Raw genomic sequence first — 20,680 nt, 5'->3', positions numbered from 1 at the left:
AGAGCGGAGCTTCCCAAGGACAACACACATTGGTTTGGGGGTTTCCAATGCAGCACATCCTACACTAAAGCAAGGCCCAGGAAAAAGAAAATGCAAACAGATGATAAAACTAAAACTAAGGGCAGAAAGTCTGTCAGAATTGCCTTTTGTTCTCAGATCAAAACAAAAGATTCTTCAAAGTCTGTTGTACACATGCTGGGAGAATGAGAAACTTCCTGCTGAACAGCAACTGGTGGGTATCACAATTAGCCCCCACACAGGAGACTCTTCCAAATCCCTTCTGCCTCTCACGCAAACCAGATTAAAACTTCATCTACCAGCTCACGTCTGATTGAGAACAATTTGTTTTGTTTTAATCAGAAACTCCATCCTAGAACAAAAATCCTTTTCCTCAAAGATTTATCAGGCCTGGACAATCCTCCTCAAAGAGGTTGTTTTGACAAGCATTTGCTTCTGAACAAGAATATCTTGCCAAAGAGATGTATCAGTAGCGTGACTCAGGTTCCATCTACGGTAAAGAGATGGCCAAGACTCTTCCAAGACTCACCTATCCATCTCATGAGGGACGTCATGATTTGAAGATACTTGGTCTTCTGCACATTGAAGAAGGTGAAAGGACCCAGGAGGAGAGTGAATGCTGCCTGGAAGGACAACAAAACCACACATTAGGTTAAAAAACCAGAAATTCTGCTAGTAAGATGAATTTATCAGTAAAGCAAAGCTCGCCTTGAAAGTTTACCTCCAGACATGTCTGTTTGTCATGGAGCTTTCTTTGTTGCTTAATTTTACAGCTAAGTTGGCTGAGACACAGGGGGTCAAGCAAGCTGCTTGGTATCAGAGAACATGCCTCGGGCAGAAGTAGACCACAGGATCCTCTTGGCTCTCAGCCGCTTGCTATCATTGCTACAGCACTCCTTTACTGACACATTTCAGTAAAAGCTCTCAGTGCAGCCTTTTGGAATATTAAATATTAAACCGTGGCCTCTTTGTCCGCATACATGCTCAGTTTAGGTCTGAATAGCAATAGCCGTGACCCGTCTGCTCACATTAACATTGATGGGGTAGCTTCGGGGTGTCCCAGGCTCAACAGCAATGGAGCCAGGCCTGCCTGGAATGTTTTTTCCCCAAGCTTTAAGTTGCTTGTTTTACAGCGGGAAGCTAGAGGATAACAGTTAAGCTGTTGACTTGGAAGCTGAAAACCTGTGCAAAGTGAGGAAGAAAAATAATCAAAGAGATACTCAGAAGAAAGAACTTCAGTCAGTGTGGAAATTAAAGGTACTGTCAATGAAGACAGATCTTTCTTCACTGGCCTCTTAGATGTATAGTAAGAGACCAGTGTTTCTTAGCAAATTAAACTGGGGTATGCTGCAGTACCAGTCTGGGGCATCTCTTTCAGCTGGGTTGCAAAATATATCCAACAAAGCTGGAAATTAGGACTACACAGCTTCCCATGCGAGTTTCTTCTAGCACTCTCCTAGGGCACACAAGGCAACCATGCTGTCAGCCCACGTCCAGAGGAGCGGTGTCCTGTGCAGCACCCATCACCTCTGCCCAGGCGCCAAGTGGCACTTGAGCCCTACCTACTCCAGACAGAAGAGAAAAGACTTTACTGCAGGAAGACAACACACCTTGACTGAGGTCTGAACATGAACTGAGAGAAGCTACTTGTGACAGGGAGACAAAACAGGTGTTAGAGAAGAGAGCCCTGCCATGGGATGGCACAGGCTAGTGATATACTAAACAGGTCCAAAAGCTGTAAGCATGCAGTATCTAGAAAGCCACAGCACACTCGGTACAGATTTGTTGAGCATCCCTTTGGGATTTTTAAAGACTAATATTCAACATTAATATTTACACATTGCTCTTCTCCATGACTTCTTAAAGCAGTTTGAAAAAAGGTGTCACCAGAAGGAAAGAACTGGGACTCAAAGGGGCAGGCTGTGGAGCCTCAGGGTCTCTGTCGACCCCAACAGAGTCAGTGACAGAACAGAATCCAAGCTATTTTAAGACTAGTACAACCCCAAGAAACCTTTTGTGAGACACTTTCTGAATATCTGCAAGGCAAATTGGAAATGCCTTGCATCACAATTATTCTCACACAACCAAAGTAAACCCAGAAGGGGACCAAAGGAGAGAAGCCTTGGTTTCACACATCGCTTGGTGAAGACATATTCTGATCCAAGGCCATCATTTACACCATCTCATTTTTTCTGCTTTAAAAAAAAAAAAGGGGGGGACAGAAAGCATGCACAGAGTTCAGATTTGTGAAGCAATTGAGGATCCTTGGAGGAAACGCTGAAATCACACAGAATACTACAACACAGGCGTAACTGGCAAGACCAAGAGCTAAAACAGCCTTAACGGTTAAGACACTTCCAGTTTTAACACAGAAGCAAACCAGCCAGTTAGAAGTCTCTTTTTACTCTTCTCCCTCTTGCTCCTTTCTTCTAGTCAGAAGCTTAACTCCACTCTCCTGTCACCCTCTCCTGCCCTCTGCAGACTGCCATTCTGTCCTAGGATAGTGCACAAGCCCCAAAGGACTAAATAAACTTTAGACTAAAGAGTGATGTAGGTCAAGGACCCAGATCAAACCAAAGTAGACACCAACTCTCTTACTGGAAATTATTCTCAAGTTTGTGACTAATCTCTTTCAACCTCCTCTCCCAACACACACACTGCTCAACATAGCCTCCCTTCAAATCATGTTAATAGCTCATGCGTCAGAAAGAGCTGAAACAAAAAGAGACAGACGAAGGATGGTGATAATTAAGGAACAGGTGTCTCCTGCAAATTAGAACGTACCAGAACCAATTGGCAAAACAGGACCTCAAACCATGGCAAGGATTGACACAAGATCACCGAGTACCGAAGCAGCTGGGTCCGAAACCTAGATTTGTCTTAAGCACCGAGGAAAGAGCTGTGTTAAGATGGATTTGAGACTCAGTTGCTGAAAAGCATCAAAGCATCATTAGGTGCTGGAAGAACCTGGGTCTCCTACGTGCTCCCCAACATCTGCTAATGAAGCAGAAAGAAGTCTTCTGGATGTTACACTCCATTTTCTGCAGTTATTCTCCAGTGCTCATGGCATCTTAAACAACTAAATCCATTGGGTGACTCTTTCAACTCTCCTCCTCCTCTGTGGGCTTTACTGCTCAACTCATGGGTAAGAGATACAAGTCATTGTGCCTGAACGGTCAGATTACCCTCCCATCCTTTAAGATGATCAGTGTTTTCTGTTCTTAACAAGATCCTGGAGCTGGTCCAAAGGAACCAAGTGAGAGATGAATTCAAATGCAATAGAAATGTATTACCTTTTCCACTTGATGCCCATTAGTGATCCAAGATAGATATCCATGGATCAATACAAACAATGCTAAGGCCTGCAATGAGATGAGGTTGCCCTGCTTTGCAAGGGTTTGTGCCAATCACTTTTAGGAAGGGAAGCCACAGCACACACGGGACTGCTTGAAAGGATAAAGGCAGGGCAGAAGAGGACATTAAACAGCCAGATTAACATCACTTTCAAGTGAAATTGTGTACAGCTCTACAAGATTGAGCAGAGGTCAGGAAAGAGGGGCCAGCTCCTCACCAATAGCCAGGACATGAGGGGCAAGGACTCAGTCCCTGGATTACAGCTAATCTCATCATCAACCCTCCAAAGAGTCCCAAGGCCAGGAATTCTATTTAAAAACACATCCCCAAAAGGATGAGAAGAGACCACAATGCTTAGAAGGAGTATGTCTACTTTCTCTACCTCGCTGTGCCAGACACCTAAATGCTCTTCTGACCCATTAAGTTAATTAGCTTCATAACTTCTCCCTAAGGAGAAAGTAAGCCCAAATAAGCACCTCAGACATACACCCAGACTTTCCACCTGATATTTTCCAAGCTCAAGTCTCCCCCAGAGGGATATAATTTACAAAGTGCTTCATTACACATGTAATTCAAACAATCTAAAACCTACATAGGAAACTGCACCAGTCAGCTCTGCCAGAATTCAAATATGCAGAGCTCCAGCACATCAAAAAGCTCTCCCAAGTTTTCCAGTTCACCTCTTGAGCTAGCCGAGATGTTTTCCGGGAGTTTATCACTCTCTTCCTAAGCCTCAGCAAATTAACCCAAGGCAGAATGAGCCTAGTCTACTTTGATTAAGGATTTTTCTACTAGTGAAGTGGTTTCCTACTAGAAACAAGCAGGTGTATGTGGCTGATTCATTGCTAAACTTAAACAAGGTAAGGGAATCCTCCCTTCGGCTAAAAAGGAGGATCAGATCTATTAAATGCTGTTTATATTCACAGGATGGCAGAGAGAAACCTTTACTGTGTTTTTGCACAGGACTGGCTATTAAGAGTGGTTCCCTAATTTCTCTCCAAGCTCCTCCATTAAATGGAAAAGGCCAGACAAGTCACTAGGCTTGCTGCAGAGGGTACATGAAACCCACACACAGCAAATAAATGCAACAGATGCAAAATTCTTTATTTTTCCTTTCCTTCTCTTGCTGAAAAACAGCATGAAGATCCAGCACATTAGTGACCAAAAAACCAGTGTTTTTCTTGCTTTTACTGACATTTCCAGTCAGAAAATTAGAAGCCAGCTACTGTAGAGGAAAGAACAGCAACCTGTCACCCTAAATCACACTCTTCCCTGCAGGCTAGTAGGAGCCACAAGCAGCACACCAGGTTGCTCAATCCCTGGGAGGGTCTTCAAATCCATTCTTCCCACCAAGCCAAGCCACAACAGTACAGGCACCAAGGTTTGGGAGCTTCTCTGAGCCGGCAACTGAGCTGATACCACTTTCCCAGCCTCTGCACCTGTCAGCTCTTAGTATTTCAAAGTGAAAAACAGGCTGATCAACTCTAGTCTTCTTGCCACAGGGGAAAATAACTAGGGCTTACCATTGCCTGGAATACATTTTCATATATATTTATATATTTCTAAAAGTATATTTTATTAAAGCTCTTATGTTAGAACTAGGTTACATAACCTTGTTTATTGGGTTATCTTAAAAAAGCAAAAGTAAGATCAAGCATTAATAGGACATCTGGCTGGTTTTATCAGCTTAGTTTCAGCCAAGAGGACCACCAAGAGAGCTCTCAACCACTAAGTGATGGCCAGCTAATGCCAAGAGTCTTTCAGACCATACAAACATGCTTCAAGCCAGTCAGAGGGCTGTATTAACCAAACAGGTTCTTTATTGACCTGAAGGGTCCATCTATCACTCTGAACCAGTACAGTTCAATAGCTTTCATCTGCTTCCCAGCATGCAGCTTTTACAGAAAAAGCCAATACAGCTCAGGAAGCACAATTAGCATCCCAAACATAGCTGATTCATGTATCAGATGCAGTAGTTACAGCATTATGGCTACTGCCTGCATACATTTGCAAGAGGACCATCTGAAAACCAGCTTCATTCATAACTGTCATCAGAACTTGCTTGTTTTCATGCTCTACAAACTCATCTGTAAGAATTGCACCTGTCTTTGGTGCTTGCCGAGTAGTGAATTAAAAGCAATAGCTACTGCTTCTTGTTGATTCAGAGCCTGGAAACTTTCAGACAGGTTGAATAGAAGCAGGGTATTTACCTGAGCAAAGTGAGACCAGGAAGACTAACCTTGTTAAATGCAGCAAATATACCAGGAGCAGAGCAAAAAGAGTTTGAGAATTTTTGAATAAATGCATTTGTGTGGCACATGGCTATCATACCTATGTGAAGTTAACAAGTCTCAGATATCAGGGCGAGGATCCCTCAGTTTTAATATGAAGATGGTAAAGAGGTGTTGTAGTGTTCTCTCCTTAAATATCTCCCTTTGGGCTGAGGCCCCAGCCACCCTTCCTTTTCCTTTCCTCCTCCTCCCAGCCTCCCTCACCCTCATTCAAAACCAGAACTTACCCCAAATCAAATCCTTTCTTGGAGGCTCTTGCTTCCTCTTGACAGAAGTGCCAACATCTCAGACAAACTTCATTTTAGGATAGTATCAACTCCACCTCTGCAGATATTGATGTTTAGATTTCACAACTGTTGAGCAGTAGTACCTCTCTCCCACAAGACAGAGTACAGCAAATAACCCTACTCTAATGGGGAGCAAGCTGACATTTAAAAAGAAAGTTACTGGTTTAACAAAATGGATCACTCTCCTTCGTAGACTTTGACACCTTGGCTGGAAAGCTGAGAGTTAAGTGCTTTATACAGGACTATGGGCACGCAGCATTCCCACAGCAAAGCAAGATACTGACAGGAAGATGCAAGCTCTACTGAATGAGCACCTCCCAGAGGATGCTTTGATTCAGTGCTCAGACACAAGGAAAGTCTCCTTGAGCACGGTAGGAAAAAGCAGACATTTCATACACGCTGTCAGGAGTGGCAATTCTGACACCCATTCTGCTTCTGCAAGATGTCCCTGAGCTCAGAGCTATTTCACAACCCAGAGGAGCACTAGAAGGGACAGACAAAACAATCCAACAAAACCGGACTGTGCAAGTACAGAGATCAAACAAGATGTTAGGAGAACCAAGGACTGGCTGCTCTGTTCCCATCTCAGGTAGTCTCCTCTAGAGTGTGTCTAAAGAGACATCTAGGGGAAAAAACCCAAAACAAACCAAAAGAAAAAGCAAAACTTGATTTACAGGCATTGACACAGGTCAGAGGTTTTATCCCTGGTTGGAAGCTTGAACCAGACCTATTGTCTTCAGCAGAGTAGTTTCTTATGAACTGGTGTTCCTATTCACATCCTCTGGGAATTTTTAGGGCTGACTTTAGAGAGAAATATTAAAGGCAAGGTGCTTTCCGCAGTCCCGTTTGGGGCTCCTAAATAAAGAGCGAGCTTTATAACATTTCAGAGCTACTTGCAGCTCCACCAACACCTACCCGCAGCCCCTCTGCACCCACTTCAACTTGTGGCAACTGCTATGCTACCCAGCGGCAGGCTCCAGTCACTCACACCAGGGCTTCAGTGCTTTTCAGCTAAAACACATCAAGGGAAAAGGGTCTCAAGTGCAACGCGGTGCCCCCTCTGCTATATCTCTCCTCCCCTTCGCTAGGGTGACAAGGCCATGTTTCTCTCCTGCATGAGCTCATATCTCAAGCTAGAGAGCCAGATGGCACATCAGTGAGGGCGGTGATCCAAGCTTTCGTTGGTAAAGCTTTACCCCTTGCAGTGGACAGTACAAATATAAATACATGAAAGGAGTCTGATTGTTCAGGAAGGAGCTTTTTAGAGAGCTGGAAAAAAAAAAATAAAGCTGAAGATCCACAGCCTCTCAAGGTTGGAGGCAGGGCTGCAGCAGGGGCTATGCTGATAGGCAGCAAGTTATCAGCCAACAAGTGATTATAAAGCTCTTAAAGTTAGTTGAAAAGAGATAAACCAGCCACAGAACAAGCATTGCTTAAAGAAGTTGAGAAGCAAGAGGGATTTTAACCTCCAGATCCCCTGTAGAGTCAGGAAGTCACAACGGAGGGAGGATGCAACTGCCAGACATCCCACAAGGAATATTTATAGATAAAGAAACAAGGGCAGTTACGCTTTGAGTACCGCAGGCATCTGCTGCCACAGCAGCTCCGGTAATTAACGTGCTGCTCTCTGGACACCTGGCAGAGGTTTATAGTCATAACTCACATGAAGCGTATTGCTGGCACCAAGGAGCCCTCACCCACCTTTCTCCCCAGTACCTTAAGGCAGGGAGGAGGTATCCTCCAAGAACTAAGACTTCAGCTGCTGCTAGGCCAGTTTTTGCCAGCAAAGCAAGTGGCATTTCACCCACTTGCACCCATGGTACCCTTTAAGCTGGATGCTGCCTCTCATGGTTCCTATGTAACAGTACTCCCAGCACTTCCTCCAAAATGGAAGACCTTCTGCAAGAGATGAAAAGAAGTGCCTGTATCCCAAAAGCTACTGACTTTAGTGGATCTGAATATGATCAAGAGATTTTCAAAGGCTCTAGTCCAGCATCAGCTTTTGATTTTAACTGCCCATCCAGCAAACAAGTGTACTTACATCCCAGCAGATGTCCTTGCAAGCTATGATCTTGCTGAGCATCCAACACACCAAGGACCAACCGGCAACTGAGCAGCCTTTACATGCAGCTCTGGGAGGTCAAGGCAGAAGCAGCACATGGACAGCAAGGCAGTACCAGAGGGTGCTGCCCTCCTCTCCCCATCCTGACTCAGGGCTGCAGTCCGTTTCTGGAGCTGGCCCATCTCTGAGCACCAGGAACTTTCCACTTTGGAAAGAACACCCTGGAAAACCAGTTCTTCCTCCTCTTAAAGTGAAGAAATCCAGGCACAAAGTGTTTTCAGAAAGTCATTTGGTGCAAGGATTGCAGTCCCTGGCACACCTGGGGTGTGCAGGATCACAGCCAGTGGCAAGCTTGCACTCTCCAGGGTAAATACACTTCCATTATCATTTTTCACAAGAAAACGATGGAGGCTAGCAATAACCCCGAGGTGACGGGCATCTAATTTTTCATCATTGGAGTATTTATGGCACAGCCGTTTGCAGCATCTTGTAATCACTTTACCGCCTCCTTGACCCCTGTCTCCCCCTTATTCTGCATCTCCTAATTGCATCTGAACAAGCAGGAGGAAAGCAGCAAAGTGGATAGATGCAGGAGAGCTGAATGGTTGGTTTGTGATACTTGGAAGGACAGCAGAGAAGTTGCAGAGTCAGGTCTGGCTGTACCCCCTACCACCAGCTTGCTTTGACCTCCCACAAGCTAAGAAACAGGAGTCTTCCTCCTTCCTGACACCGCGTAACCTTGAGGAGTCATCCCCCGCCTCCCCAGTTTATTAGTACGGTATGAGAGATTAATGAGTTCCCTCCAACAAAGTGTGAAGGCATAATCATTATACACAGACACTGCCCAAAATTCCTGCATATTCATAGCCTCTCCTGGCAGGGTATTGGCAACTACAGCAGTATTTATATTGACTACAAAAGCCCCTGGGTTAGACAGCATAAAGTGAGGTAGACATGGACCAGCGTGACATGCATGCACAGAGGGCCCTGCAAACATATCAAGCTACAAACTGCCAGGGTTAGGAGGTACTCGGGTTCAGCAAGGATGACTGTTCCTGAAGGCCACTAACCTCTTGTCTGCCACAACACAAACAGTGCTTCCACCACTAAGCCATTGTTTTTCCTCATTACTTTTTGCCCTACAAACTTCTCAGCTGAGTTTCACACGACTCTTCAGCTGCCTTGAGGATGTAGTTTCACGGACACCATTATCCCCCCCTTCACTGTGTCAGGCAGGAGTTGCCTGAAAGGAAAGGAAATGTCCCACATTTTGTAACTACTTTGCAGCAGCACAAAAGCAAGAGATAAAGCCTTGTTGCCTGGGGCTAGTGGGGAGTCTGCTTGGTCCCAGCCTCCTCCTTTGCCTTCCCTGTACAGTGCACACCAAACTGGTGCAACAGGCTTCAGAGATCAGCTCTGCCTGAGAGCATTATACCGACTTCAACTTACAAGATAAATCCCAGCTGCATTATTTGTATTTATAGTCCTGCTTACAGAAGCATGAGCCACGTGTGGGATTTGCTGATGTAGTCCAAAAATCTACATTTTTGGACAAGAGCATCAGTGATCTCACCCAGACATAAAGCGCAATTTAGGAGGATGTTAAGGAGTTGCAGACTTATTTAGAAGTATAAAGAGATACCAGTCTGTCCAGAGCTCTTTCCCTCCACAGCCTCTGGTAATGTTCAGAGTGGCATAACTGCACAGTTCTGCAGCCCTGGTGCTTTCTACCTGTATATTATGGAATTAATGATAATTTCAGGGGAGAAGAGATCAAGACTGCTGTCTTACTCAATGAGAACACTGATGCGAATCAGGCAGGCAGCAAGGTCAGACCTCTGTTTAAAAACAAAACTGGTGTTAAAACACTGAACAAAATACTGGAAAATATGCTGTTGAAAAAAAGGCTTGTACTGCATCTCCCAGGGATGTGCTTAGCTGACTTAACAGGTCTTCTCCAATTCTGTTTCTATGATGCTGTTACTACCACTGCACAAAGTAACACTGCTCAGGGGAAATGCATTTACTACTTATTTTCTACAAGTGTTCCAAAAATGAAAGATCTGTGAGTCTGCTGGAACAGTCTAGTCCAAGAAAGGAATTTTAAAAGGCCCTTTTTAAACCCTTACAACTTAGTGTAGTGGGCGAGTGATCACAGATACTGGTTCTGACGCCTGCCCTGTTTGGGAGAGATTGGTCTCCAATATCAAGAGAGAATAGTGCCAGCTTTGGTGCCTTGCTGCCCAAATGAGCTTACTCCAAAGGACAGCTTTATTTAGGAAAGGCAGCAGCGTGGCCTCTCAGCCTTGCCAGGGTGGCTCTGTTGGGCGGCAGGGGCTGTAGTTTGAGCCCAATAAACACCATGGTGAGTTCATAACTGCAGGAAGTGCATGAAAGCAAACAGAGATATATCTAGAGCCTCTATGCCCAATTTGTTTAGCTGGCTTGCTTCCAAGGTTTGTGCCCACTATCCATCATCACATAAGCCAAACCAAGCACTAAAGTGTGCAGGACATTCTTCTATGGGGAAGCCAAGTGCATCTGAGCTCACCAGTGGCCTCTGCCCATCAGATCAGCCACCTTGCTTCTCTTAAGGGCTGGTAGCACCTGCAGTACATCTGGCCAGGCATACAACCAGCAGCACAGCACCCTTCCCTTTGAAACAGCCCTTGCCAGCTAGAGGTGGCCGAGGGGAATGATTGGCCCTTTGGAAAAGCTCAGCATCCAAGTGACAGTGTAACCCAAGCTCCACTTAAGGAAAAAAACACTTCTCATTGTGAACAGACAGCTCTGTCCAGAAAACACATTGCAGTCCCCTGCACTATTGATTTTCCAGTGAAAAGAGACAGGCTAATCCTTTAAAGTTAGTTGCTTCAGTCTGTGGTCTTGCAGTTGCTTCACTATTGTACCAAAGGCTGACTCTCCTACCCAGCCCTAGCAGCAGGGAGGCTTGCCTTCTGGCTGATGTTTCTTTTACTCAAAATGCAATCAGTTACAAAGGAAAGCAAGAAAAAAATCACACACCAGAAGCTGAACTCCAGCTCTTAGGTTACTAGTACAACAAGTTTATATTCCACTTTCACAACACTGCACTCGTCTGCTTCTCCTTCTGCCAGGTCAGGAAAAACCTCTTATTCACAAGGCCAGTTATTATCTGAAGTCCCCTTTGCATTAGGAAACACAAGGGCTGTGGGGAAACTCCGAAAGAGCTGGTTTATCTGTCACAGGCATATGACAAGTGAGCAATCAAAAGAATTTATTGACAAGCCCAAAGAAGAAGAATGGACCAGGATGAAGAAGGTAGGATTTATGCCATATTAACAAGGCTGTGTGCCAATTTCAACCTTATTAGTTTCACAATAAAAAAAAGCTGAGAATTGCCTTCCCGTCCCACATCCAAACACCATTTATTTTAAACGAACTTGGCTCCTGTCCTCCTTCAACCACTTCAGAGTAAAGCAGCAACTTAACTGACCTTACTTTTTGGAAGCTGACTAGATGAGAGGCATGAGAAGACTCAAATCAGCCCAAGACTGGGCTTTTTGCCAAGCAAAGCTGTATTTCAGAGGCACCTGTAACAAACAGTTAGGGCTACTGATATTTATGCTTAATGCAGTACTAATTCCTCTCCTGCCACAGCAATGGCTCAAATCTCAGGTGCCTGTACATACAGAAATGGCGTAATATTCTGAACCCTTGAGAGGCTTTTCCCATTTTGAAGGTTTTCATAACTGCATCTATGCACAGAAGTAGCAGCCACCTTTTTTGTACGTTTGTTTCTATTTCTGTATCAGTATCATAATAAAGCACATCAGACCATTTGTGGTAAGGAACATAATGCAAAGTCTTTGGCAAGAAGGTCTTACCATGAATAACTTCTTACAGGATATTCAGGGTGACATGCTAATAGTGCCCCAGTCCTGCTGCATCCTTACTGTAAGCTGGGGTAACCTGGAACATAACAACGCTACAGTTTAAGCAATTTATTTAAACAAGATGATGGCTTCACACCAGCAGGGTAAACTTCCATCAGTTTTCCTGCCTTTCCCCCAGCTCACCCTGGGACCCCAGGGCAAGCACCCCAAACTGTTTTGATTGATGTGTTGTGAAATCAGCCCTCCCTGCTCCAGACACCTGCCACTGAAGCAGCTACCTTCCCCACTGCTGGTTCTCAAGGTCTCTAGACACTGAGACCTGTAAGAATAAATATCCAGGAGACAGCAGCTGTGACCCATTTATTACCGGATGCTGCTGCAGGGCACAGCTGAGGAAGGCAGGGCAGAGGAAAAGCACTTGCTGCAGAGGGAACAAGCAGAGCAAATCCAGGTGTCCTTGGAAGAAGCACTCTGCTTGCAGCACTGCTCCAGCTTTGTTTCTCCAGCTCCCAGTTGGCAAGAGACAGTTTAGATCAAGCATGGATATTCAAGTACCGCCATGAGGGCTCCCCTCATATCACTGCTGGGAGGCAAAAAACAAAAAACCCACAAAGGCGGCCCACAGAGGCCAGAAGGCAACCATGGACAGAGAGGCCACAAGAGCCTCATGCACTGAACAAGTCAATAAAACTGAAGTAGTGCAGGCAAATATATCTGGAAAGATCTGTTTTGACAATAAAAATCACAGATACCTTCACCCAGGGCAGGGGGTGCGCACACACATGCGGCACAGTCCAGAAGGAGAAATGCTGAGGAGGGAAGCAGAGCACGTACACTAGCAGCACAAAGCATGGCACTCCAGCCTACAGCTGAAGAGGGCCAGGAAGGCAGCAGTGCACCGAGGCAGACAGGATCTACATCAACACTTATCAGTTCAGCCTTTGCATTTGCCGATTAAGTTCTGCTAGCACTGAGCAATTGTACATGTCCTCAGACTACCTCCTCACCCCCCTGCACAGACTCCCGCAGCTGCAGCCCAGCCCCGCTCTGGTCACTGGGTTTTCTGATCAGAGCGTCAGGCTGGGGTGACATTGTCCCCTCCTGAAGAGGGACGGTAAGCGCCTGCAAGCCCGCTCATTTTATTCACTGCACAAGCACGTTTCCAACTGGGATAATCTCCATTAAACCATCTGCGCTCCCATCTTCGCTCGGCCTGCACCTGCTGGGCTGCCTGCGATACTGCAGCATCTGTGAACCGGCAAAAGCGGATGCCGCGTCCCTTTCCCAATCACCTAAAAAACCAACAGAGACTCAGACAGAACAGATGCACCTGGTAGCTTTGACACGCTACTGAGCCAGGCTACCAGGAGTACCTGTGCCAGTGCCTCTTCTGAAAGGCATACGGCTCCCCCTGAGAACTTAAGCCATTTCCTTTCCATCACGGGAAGACACCATACCCCAAATTGCCAGAAGAGGAGGGCTGAGAAGGGAGTAGAGGTTTTAGTTACAACGGCTGCCCTGGTGCAGAAGAGAAGTGCCGTTTGCCAGGTCATGAATGCATTTTGGATCAGACACTCTGAATTGCTGCTGATCCCCAGGATTTAATCTCTTATTTATCTCAGTATCTGCTTTCTAGAAACAGGGACTATTATGTCACATTCCTACGTCACTGGAACATAAAGACAAGAAAGTGTTATGATGAGAGATCTGAAACTTAAATCCACTGCTCCTTCCCCACAGCCTACACAGAAGATGCCCAGCTGACCTTACAGAAAGCATGATAAAGCGACTGCATTGGAGTGTGAATTCAGTGCGGACAGAACTGACCCTGTCCTTAGCATTGCCACCGAGACAGCCAAGGGACTCAGGAGTCACTTCAGCTGTCGAGAACATGACAGCATTGTGACAGATCTGAAGCAAAGATAGAAAGCCATCGATCTGCTTTAACTGTAATCAGTGCTTGCCTTCAACAAGGTCGCTGGGCTATCTAACACATGCCTTTCTTCCAGCCGATTTGCCCTGCGTGGTCTTGCCCTCACAGGCGTGGAACAGCACAGCAAGGCTCGCCTTTTAAACCTCCCAGGACTCTTACGGCCCCAAAAAGGAGGCAAATATTAGCAGCAAGTGATGGGACAGGAGCAAAAGCTATTTCAGTATTTTCTGCACTTGCCTTCACTTATTTATTCTGCAAGCTTTTATTTTCCAAAGCAATTTACAAACAAGAAGCAAGATAACCATTTGTTCAGACAAAGGTTAATAGGGGCCTAGTGGTCTCTGAAGACTCTGCAGTCACACTTAGGTGTGAAATTTTGGAGTAGCAATAAAGATGCTGCACAGACAAGCAAGTCTCAAGAGAAGGATTTAATCTGTCTAAATATTCTCATTATGTACATAGTTTTCAGCTTCCATTCACAGCGATCAGAGCAGAGACAGCTTCCAGAGGCCTTTTTTGGACAATAAACCGTGAAATAGGATTTTTACATCAGTCATCATTCCCTTCTCCACCCCCAGCTCCAAGAGTCAATGTTTGAAATGGTTTTTGTTGAAAAGAAGACATTGTGTTGGGAGAGAAAGAGTCGACAGGAGGAAGGCAGCACAGATCTTTGGCAGACTGGTGGTACTTGGCACAAGACAGCTCCCATTGGCACCATTTTCCCAGAAAACCTCAAATAGATTATTTCTCCTGGTAGTCCAAAAAAGGCTTTCTGTGGAGTCATGCACACAGTAAGAAATATAAGACTACGTCCGGAGACCTGCTTCACTGGAGCAGGCAAGAAGAGGTTCCAGTTGCATCCACCCATCTTGTTCCTAAAAGTCACTTAAACCTAAATACAGTACTAGGATGAGAGGAGAAAACTAGAGGCCGGCATCTAGGACAAAAGGGCTGATCCAAAAACTCAGCTGCTTTCTTTTGGGATCGCAGTGTCCATCTGTCCCCTTGCCACAGGGGAACTTAGCCTGCAAAAAGAGACCTTGTTTGTCCACTGAAATGTGGAACCTGAATTATTCCAACAAGCAAGAATTCAAAAAAGAAAAAAAGTCAAGAAAACAGAGCAAGTTCTCTATGGGTATGATCCCCTGGGACCAAAAGAATAGCTATGCTCTTGATGCATCTCACCCCTCCTCACTTTTGTGTTGCCTTTTCCCCTTCAGACAGGCAGGTTTCAGCTTTTCTTGCATGTTCAAGACTCCACTTCTATATACAAGAAGCTTGGACAAAATTTGTAGAGATAGTTACAGTGTTTTGCTATTAAATTTTTTGCTTGAAGTCAAGCAACTTCCTATCCCTTCCCTCCCACACCCAGGTTTCTCTCAGAAAATTTAAGAGCTTTAACTACTGGTCGCTAGCCGTCCACATTGCAAACAGGACTGCAGGGGAAAAATATTAACCAGCAGAGCCTCTTTAGAGGCAGCCCAAACTTGAAGACTGTGTCAGTGCTGTGGGTCTGAATGTTTTATAAATTATTACATCTCTTATCGCTCTCTAGGGAAGTCATCATCATTTTTGTTTTCTGCAGAATAAAAACACACAGGTCAAGCAGAGAGTGGGGCCAGGAGAGCTGGAGGTAGAACAAGTCCCAGTTTACTCCCATACTCATCCAGGAAGAAGTATTAGAGACCTTAACAAAAACCGGCAACTCAGAGGTCACTGACACCCAGCAGTCTCCTGAACACAGTGATAGTAGGACACACACCCCCTTCCAGTAACCCACCACAGACTGGTACATTCTCCCACAAAGAACAATCCTTCCCTACTTCTAAGGGGGAGCAGTGAAAAGCACTGAAACTCTCATCTCAATTACTGAGCAGGGAAGGATTAACCACTACCAAAGACTTTGCAGATATTTATTCTCCAAATCCACAAGAGGAGACAAGCAGAGGGAAAAGCTCCTCTGAGAGTTATATACACAGACGGCAAGTTTAATGCTTACACAGTCTTAATTTTTTAATTTTTCAAGTCCTAACAACAATTATCTTCATGAATTATAGACATAATATCTGAGAGATGCAGGCAGTAATTAATGCATGTCTGCCTTTTCTGACTAGCTCCTTCTGCTGGGTCAGGGAGAGTTACTGAAATTCAGGAAGGAAATCTTCAATCTTCTGGAAGTTTTAAAGAAACAGACCAAGACACAATTTAATAAAGCAATAATATTTCTCTTAAATAATTAACTAGGTTTTGACATTCACCAATATTTCTGAGGCCCAGCTCTTACTTTTGCTATAACGCTGGAACAAGTGCACTCAGGGATGTGATCCACTGCAGGTCCCAAGTGTACTAAACTGCAAAATTGCTTCAAATAGCCTTTACCCCTGGATTTCTCTGCACACACACGGCTACCTTCACTCTTTTTCCTTAAAAGTCTCACCGAAACCCTTAACAGAAGCCATGCTATGCAGCACTTCCATACCTCCCTCTTCACATTTTGCCCTGCTGACATCTGTCTCCAGGTACGAGTGCTCAACTCCTCCCAAGCTCAAGAGAAGCAGTGTTTATCATCCTTTGGGAAAAACCTTGCTTTCACAGCAGAACCACAGCACAGTAATAGATGCAATAGACAATCCTAAACTAGACAGAAAGCTATTACTAAAGCAGCATATAGCACTGGATGTTGTTTAAGTGGGCCGTTTCCATCATCTCTCAAAAACCAGATTCTCCTGCAGCATAAACAATGTTATTCACATAAAGAATGCACTCAAGAGAGCTTAATATACTCGAGTATATTGACAACAATTACCTTCAAAGCAACAACTACTTAGCCAGCCACTAAAAAAACCCCTCCACCCTTTGGCATGGACATATCACCTGCTTAAGCTATATATAACTACACAACAAGAAGAACAGAACTCTACTTAAACTCAGAATCATAAGGATTATTCTGATGGCCACCAAACCGACATACAGCCATGTTACCAAGAATAGAGAGGGGGTATTTGGCCAAAAAGTTCAGACTGAACCGAAAGCTTCACACCTCTGTTGTTCACTTGAACCACATCATCTCTGCAGGAAAAAGTCCCTACCCAGTAGAAATAAAGTTTAAATGGAAATAATGGTCATCCCAGTTTCAGAAACTCACCAGATACAGTCTGTAAGCATCAATTCGTCGAATTGGCCCCCAGCACTTGTCTGTATCATTATACTTTGTGCCATCTCCAACACTGCAAGAATGGTTGCCAGTGGCACTGCTGGGAAAGGAGGGAGAAACAAAAGACAGTAATTAACTCCTAGCAGATGTCATCCCCTCTCCTGCATTCAAGAAAGAGAAATGGTCAGAGACCTGAAGTGTTCATTCCTCCCCTTCCTCCCTGAACACTGCCCCCCCCTTATATTTTCTGGGCTGTGTAACACAGCAAGTCACTGAGTACCATATATTTAAAGGCAAATTCTTGAATTGTCTGCAGTTATTTACAAGTTGGTAATTTGGTCATCAAGCTAGCAAGTTTGGGTCATATATAGATCACTGAGGTTTTCCATTTCCAAGTCAAGAGTCCAAATCCAGCCCAGCACAGTTTTGATCAAACAAATCTCTTTCGTTATCTGTTTCTTTGAGCAAGGAACTGATTTCAGTCCAGAGCTAAGTCCGTGTATGTCACCACTCACTGGTCACAGACTTGGTAGGCATCACACACCTCAGCTCTTACCAGAGACAGAGAAGCTAAAATATTGCACAGGGCATGGCAATCAAACTACTGAGCAACAAGTCCCACATCTGCAAGGTGCTGAAGCTCGAAGTACTTCACACTTGAGGAGTCATCTGAAATCAGGTCAGCTACTTTTCAGGCAGGCAGCAGGCACTCAGATGGGGAATATAAAACAACTTCACCTTCCCACCCACAAACAATGAGCTGTCCTTCAATCATTTCTCCACTCCGTTCTTCAGAAAGTAGAGCTGATCCCAGACTTATCACCCCATCAAATCCAAAAGCCTGCTCTGTTCTCTGCAAGCACACAACCCCATAGCAGTAAAGACACTTACCAGGTCACTTGCATGAGAGAGACCGGTACAGCTGCTGCATAGATTGCCAGGTCTCCGTAGAGGTAGATAATTATGCAGAAATAGAAGAGGTTGACACCCACTGCAGGAAAAGAAAATATTGTACAGAGACAGCAGTGTACACAGGGACTTTTGAACTATGCACTTCAAATACAGAAAGCTTTTTCAAGGTCTTAGAAATAAATCACCATTTGCCTCCATAGTTTAATTCTTTCTGCAGCAAACTCCACCCAAGGGTCACATCAACAGCTTAGGGAACTTAGCCACAGCACAGCAACTGACAGGACAGGGGACGCCTCAGAGCTCAACTCTGCCTCCTTCAATACCTGACACAAGGCCCTCTAGTTCAAGCCCATCCTCCAGTTGCTGGTCAAGACCAACAGGTCTCACATAAGTCATCTGCCAGATGAAGCTGTCAACTTGTAGCAGCCACAGGCAAACATCTAGCTGATGCTCACAGACTTGGTGGGAGCACAGCTTGACAAACAGTGAAATGAAGAGAGAAGATGCTTTTAGTCCTCTGCCAATTCCAAACCCTTTGCTTGCAAACCTGCAGGCCTTTCATGTTAGGGATTTGGCGCTGCAGAGCTCAGGTTCCACAGGGCTGAAATGGAGCTGCTTTGGGAGATTCCTCACCATCAGCAACCTGAGCCAAGGTTCAAACCTGCAAAGCTTTAAAAGTCTGTTTCTGCAGCCCTCTTAACACCCCTACTGCCACAGTGTACACTGTTCCTGCCCCATACTGTTTTCTTGGATAGTTTTTTTTTTCTTTTTTATTTTTAAAGCTTGCCTTGCTTTCACCTACAAGACTAAAAAAAGTCTTACACAAGTTAATTGGGTGCACAGAACAGCCTTACTGGGGCACAACAAGACACTGCTGTGGAGGGCTAAAATCTGCAGGGATAAAGAAATGCTTGATAAGACACCAGGATTCTTTTCTCCAAGCAAGTTAGTATAAATCTTACTAAGGAAAAACAAACTGGAACTTATTTTAGTTCAGACACCGGTGAGCTACAAAAAAAGCCTCAGAATTGTTTCATTTAGGAAACTGACACTGAAGGAAAACAGCTCAAGGAACCTGCCCATACTTTCAAGTTGTGATGCCACCTAATGCTTAATCCTAATACAGCTTGGGCAAATCAAGTCACCTCTCCAAGCCTCGCATGTGACAACTATCAAACAAGGACAGCATTACTGCAGGAATGTGGACTAATATTTCTACAGTGCTTGCATGCCCCAAAGTTTTACCATGTTTTGCCATCATACTGCCCCTTGATCTCCGGATGTCAGGAAACATTAACAAGCATCCTCCTTCGTTTAAATAAATTATTCAATACGCTGAGCCTCCTTAACATAAAACATTCCTAAAAAAACAGCTGCACTGAGAAAGCAGCAAGAAAACTTCCCTGCTTCTGTAAAGCGGCACACTAAGCCAGTACTCTAGAGCTGTTCCTGGTTTGTCTAAACAGACAAATGGAGATCTTACAGAAATTGTCAGATCACTTCATATAGTTCTCCCCTTGACTTCTTCCTCTGTGAAAGATTTAAGATGGCTTCACAGTTGAGGAGTCTCTGCATTGTTCTGAAGATGGCAAAAAACTACCTACCAGTTTTCTCCAATTTCGCATTAAAAAGGGTTGAAGGTTGTAACAAATATCTAACATAGGACAGAAGCTGCAAGACACACTAAGCACAGGACTACACAGACTCAGATATAGATTCTGTTTTGGGATTTGCTACTGATCCCCCACCCCCCAAAAAATAAGGCTAACACAACCAGCTAAGCCGCAGCAGCACCAAGTACCCACCCACCAGCACACACTGTAACCCCGTTCCAGTGCTGACTTCTCTGTCTGTGGGAAGTCCAGGTGACACTCCTCTCCCAAACTCATCCTCTCGAAGGCAGGAAGACTTTAGCATCAGTTCTTTTATAAACTGCTGCTGACCCTCCCTGATCAATACTCTCATTACTGGACACAAAGCGAGGGGAAAAAAAAAAATCAATTACTTCCTGTGGGGAAACAGCATGATAGATGTGCCTAGAATCCATTATTGCAATAAATGACTGCTTGGTCCCAGAAGAAAGCACCCAACATTGTAAATTAAAAAAAAAAAAAAATTAAAAAACCCCAAGTTCTTCAGAGCTAGCTCTTTTGAAAGAGCACACAGGCCCTTCACAGCCTAAACCTAAGTCAGCTCCCTTTAAGAAAGCAGACAGTCTGAAATTGAGATTTATCCTCAGCTTACCTCCCAGGACTGCAGATTCAACTCCTGTCAGATTGTTGAAAATAAAAATCAGTCAAGAGAAAGGAGCAGAGAACTCGCTAGAAATCAGAGGCTTTGAGGTCTATTGCAAAGCTTTCACCAGCCTTCCCTCTGAAGGCTGTAAAGCCCTCAGACACCTTGCATTTGGATCCATGCTTTGTATACCATGAGCAAAAACCCACCCAGACATTTGCTAGCTGTGAAACTGCAGAGGTTGGTGCTTGGAGCTGGGACTTCCCAAGCATGGCCCAGTTTCTCAGCACTAGGCAGTAGCAACTGGTCACTGAGCAACTGCCCTTATTGAAGGCCTTTCTGTGCAACCATCAGAAGGAAGCACTTCAGCAACTATCTACAGAGGGAGATACTTAACTTGTCTCCTCTCTGCAACTGCTCAGTGGACTGGAGGGTGTCTCTGAACTAGGACTCAGGAACAGTATAGGGATGGAGCCTCATTGCTGAGCACAGAGGAACGGAAAGCAGCAAATGAGTTACAGCTGCCCTAGACCCTTTGCTGGGTATACCTCATCTCATG

The 20,680-nt window shown here is 44.8% G+C and overlaps 1 protein-coding gene across 4 annotated transcripts in view; it reads right to left on the bottom strand.

The window, feature by feature from the left end:
* Positions 1-20,680, bottom strand: part of TMEM104 (transmembrane protein 104) — a 42,867-nt gene that overhangs the window by 13,501 nt on the left and 8,686 nt on the right. For 2 of the 4 annotated variants that reach the window (XM_052807594.1, XM_052807593.1), the window contains exons 7-9: positions 17,866-17,965; positions 16,966-17,074; positions 548-641 (exon numbers count right to left, since the gene is read on the bottom strand). In XM_052807594.1, coding sequence (XP_052663554.1) covers positions 548-641; positions 16,966-17,074; positions 17,866-17,965 — 303 coding nt within the window. Of the gene's footprint in view, positions 1-547; positions 642-16,965; positions 17,075-17,865; positions 17,966-18,209; positions 18,361-20,680 lie in introns of all 4 variants that reach the window. The other 2 variants (XM_052807596.1, XM_052807595.1) reach the window with 2 other exon arrangements.

This window comes from Harpia harpyja, chromosome 14, assembly GCF_026419915.1.
Source record: "Harpia harpyja isolate bHarHar1 chromosome 14, bHarHar1 primary haplotype, whole genome shotgun sequence".
NCBI classification, from domain to species: domain Eukaryota; kingdom Metazoa; phylum Chordata; class Aves; order Accipitriformes; family Accipitridae; genus Harpia; species Harpia harpyja.
The sequence above is the reverse complement of the archived record's forward strand: the minus strand, read 5'-3'. Positions and strand labels throughout refer to the sequence as shown.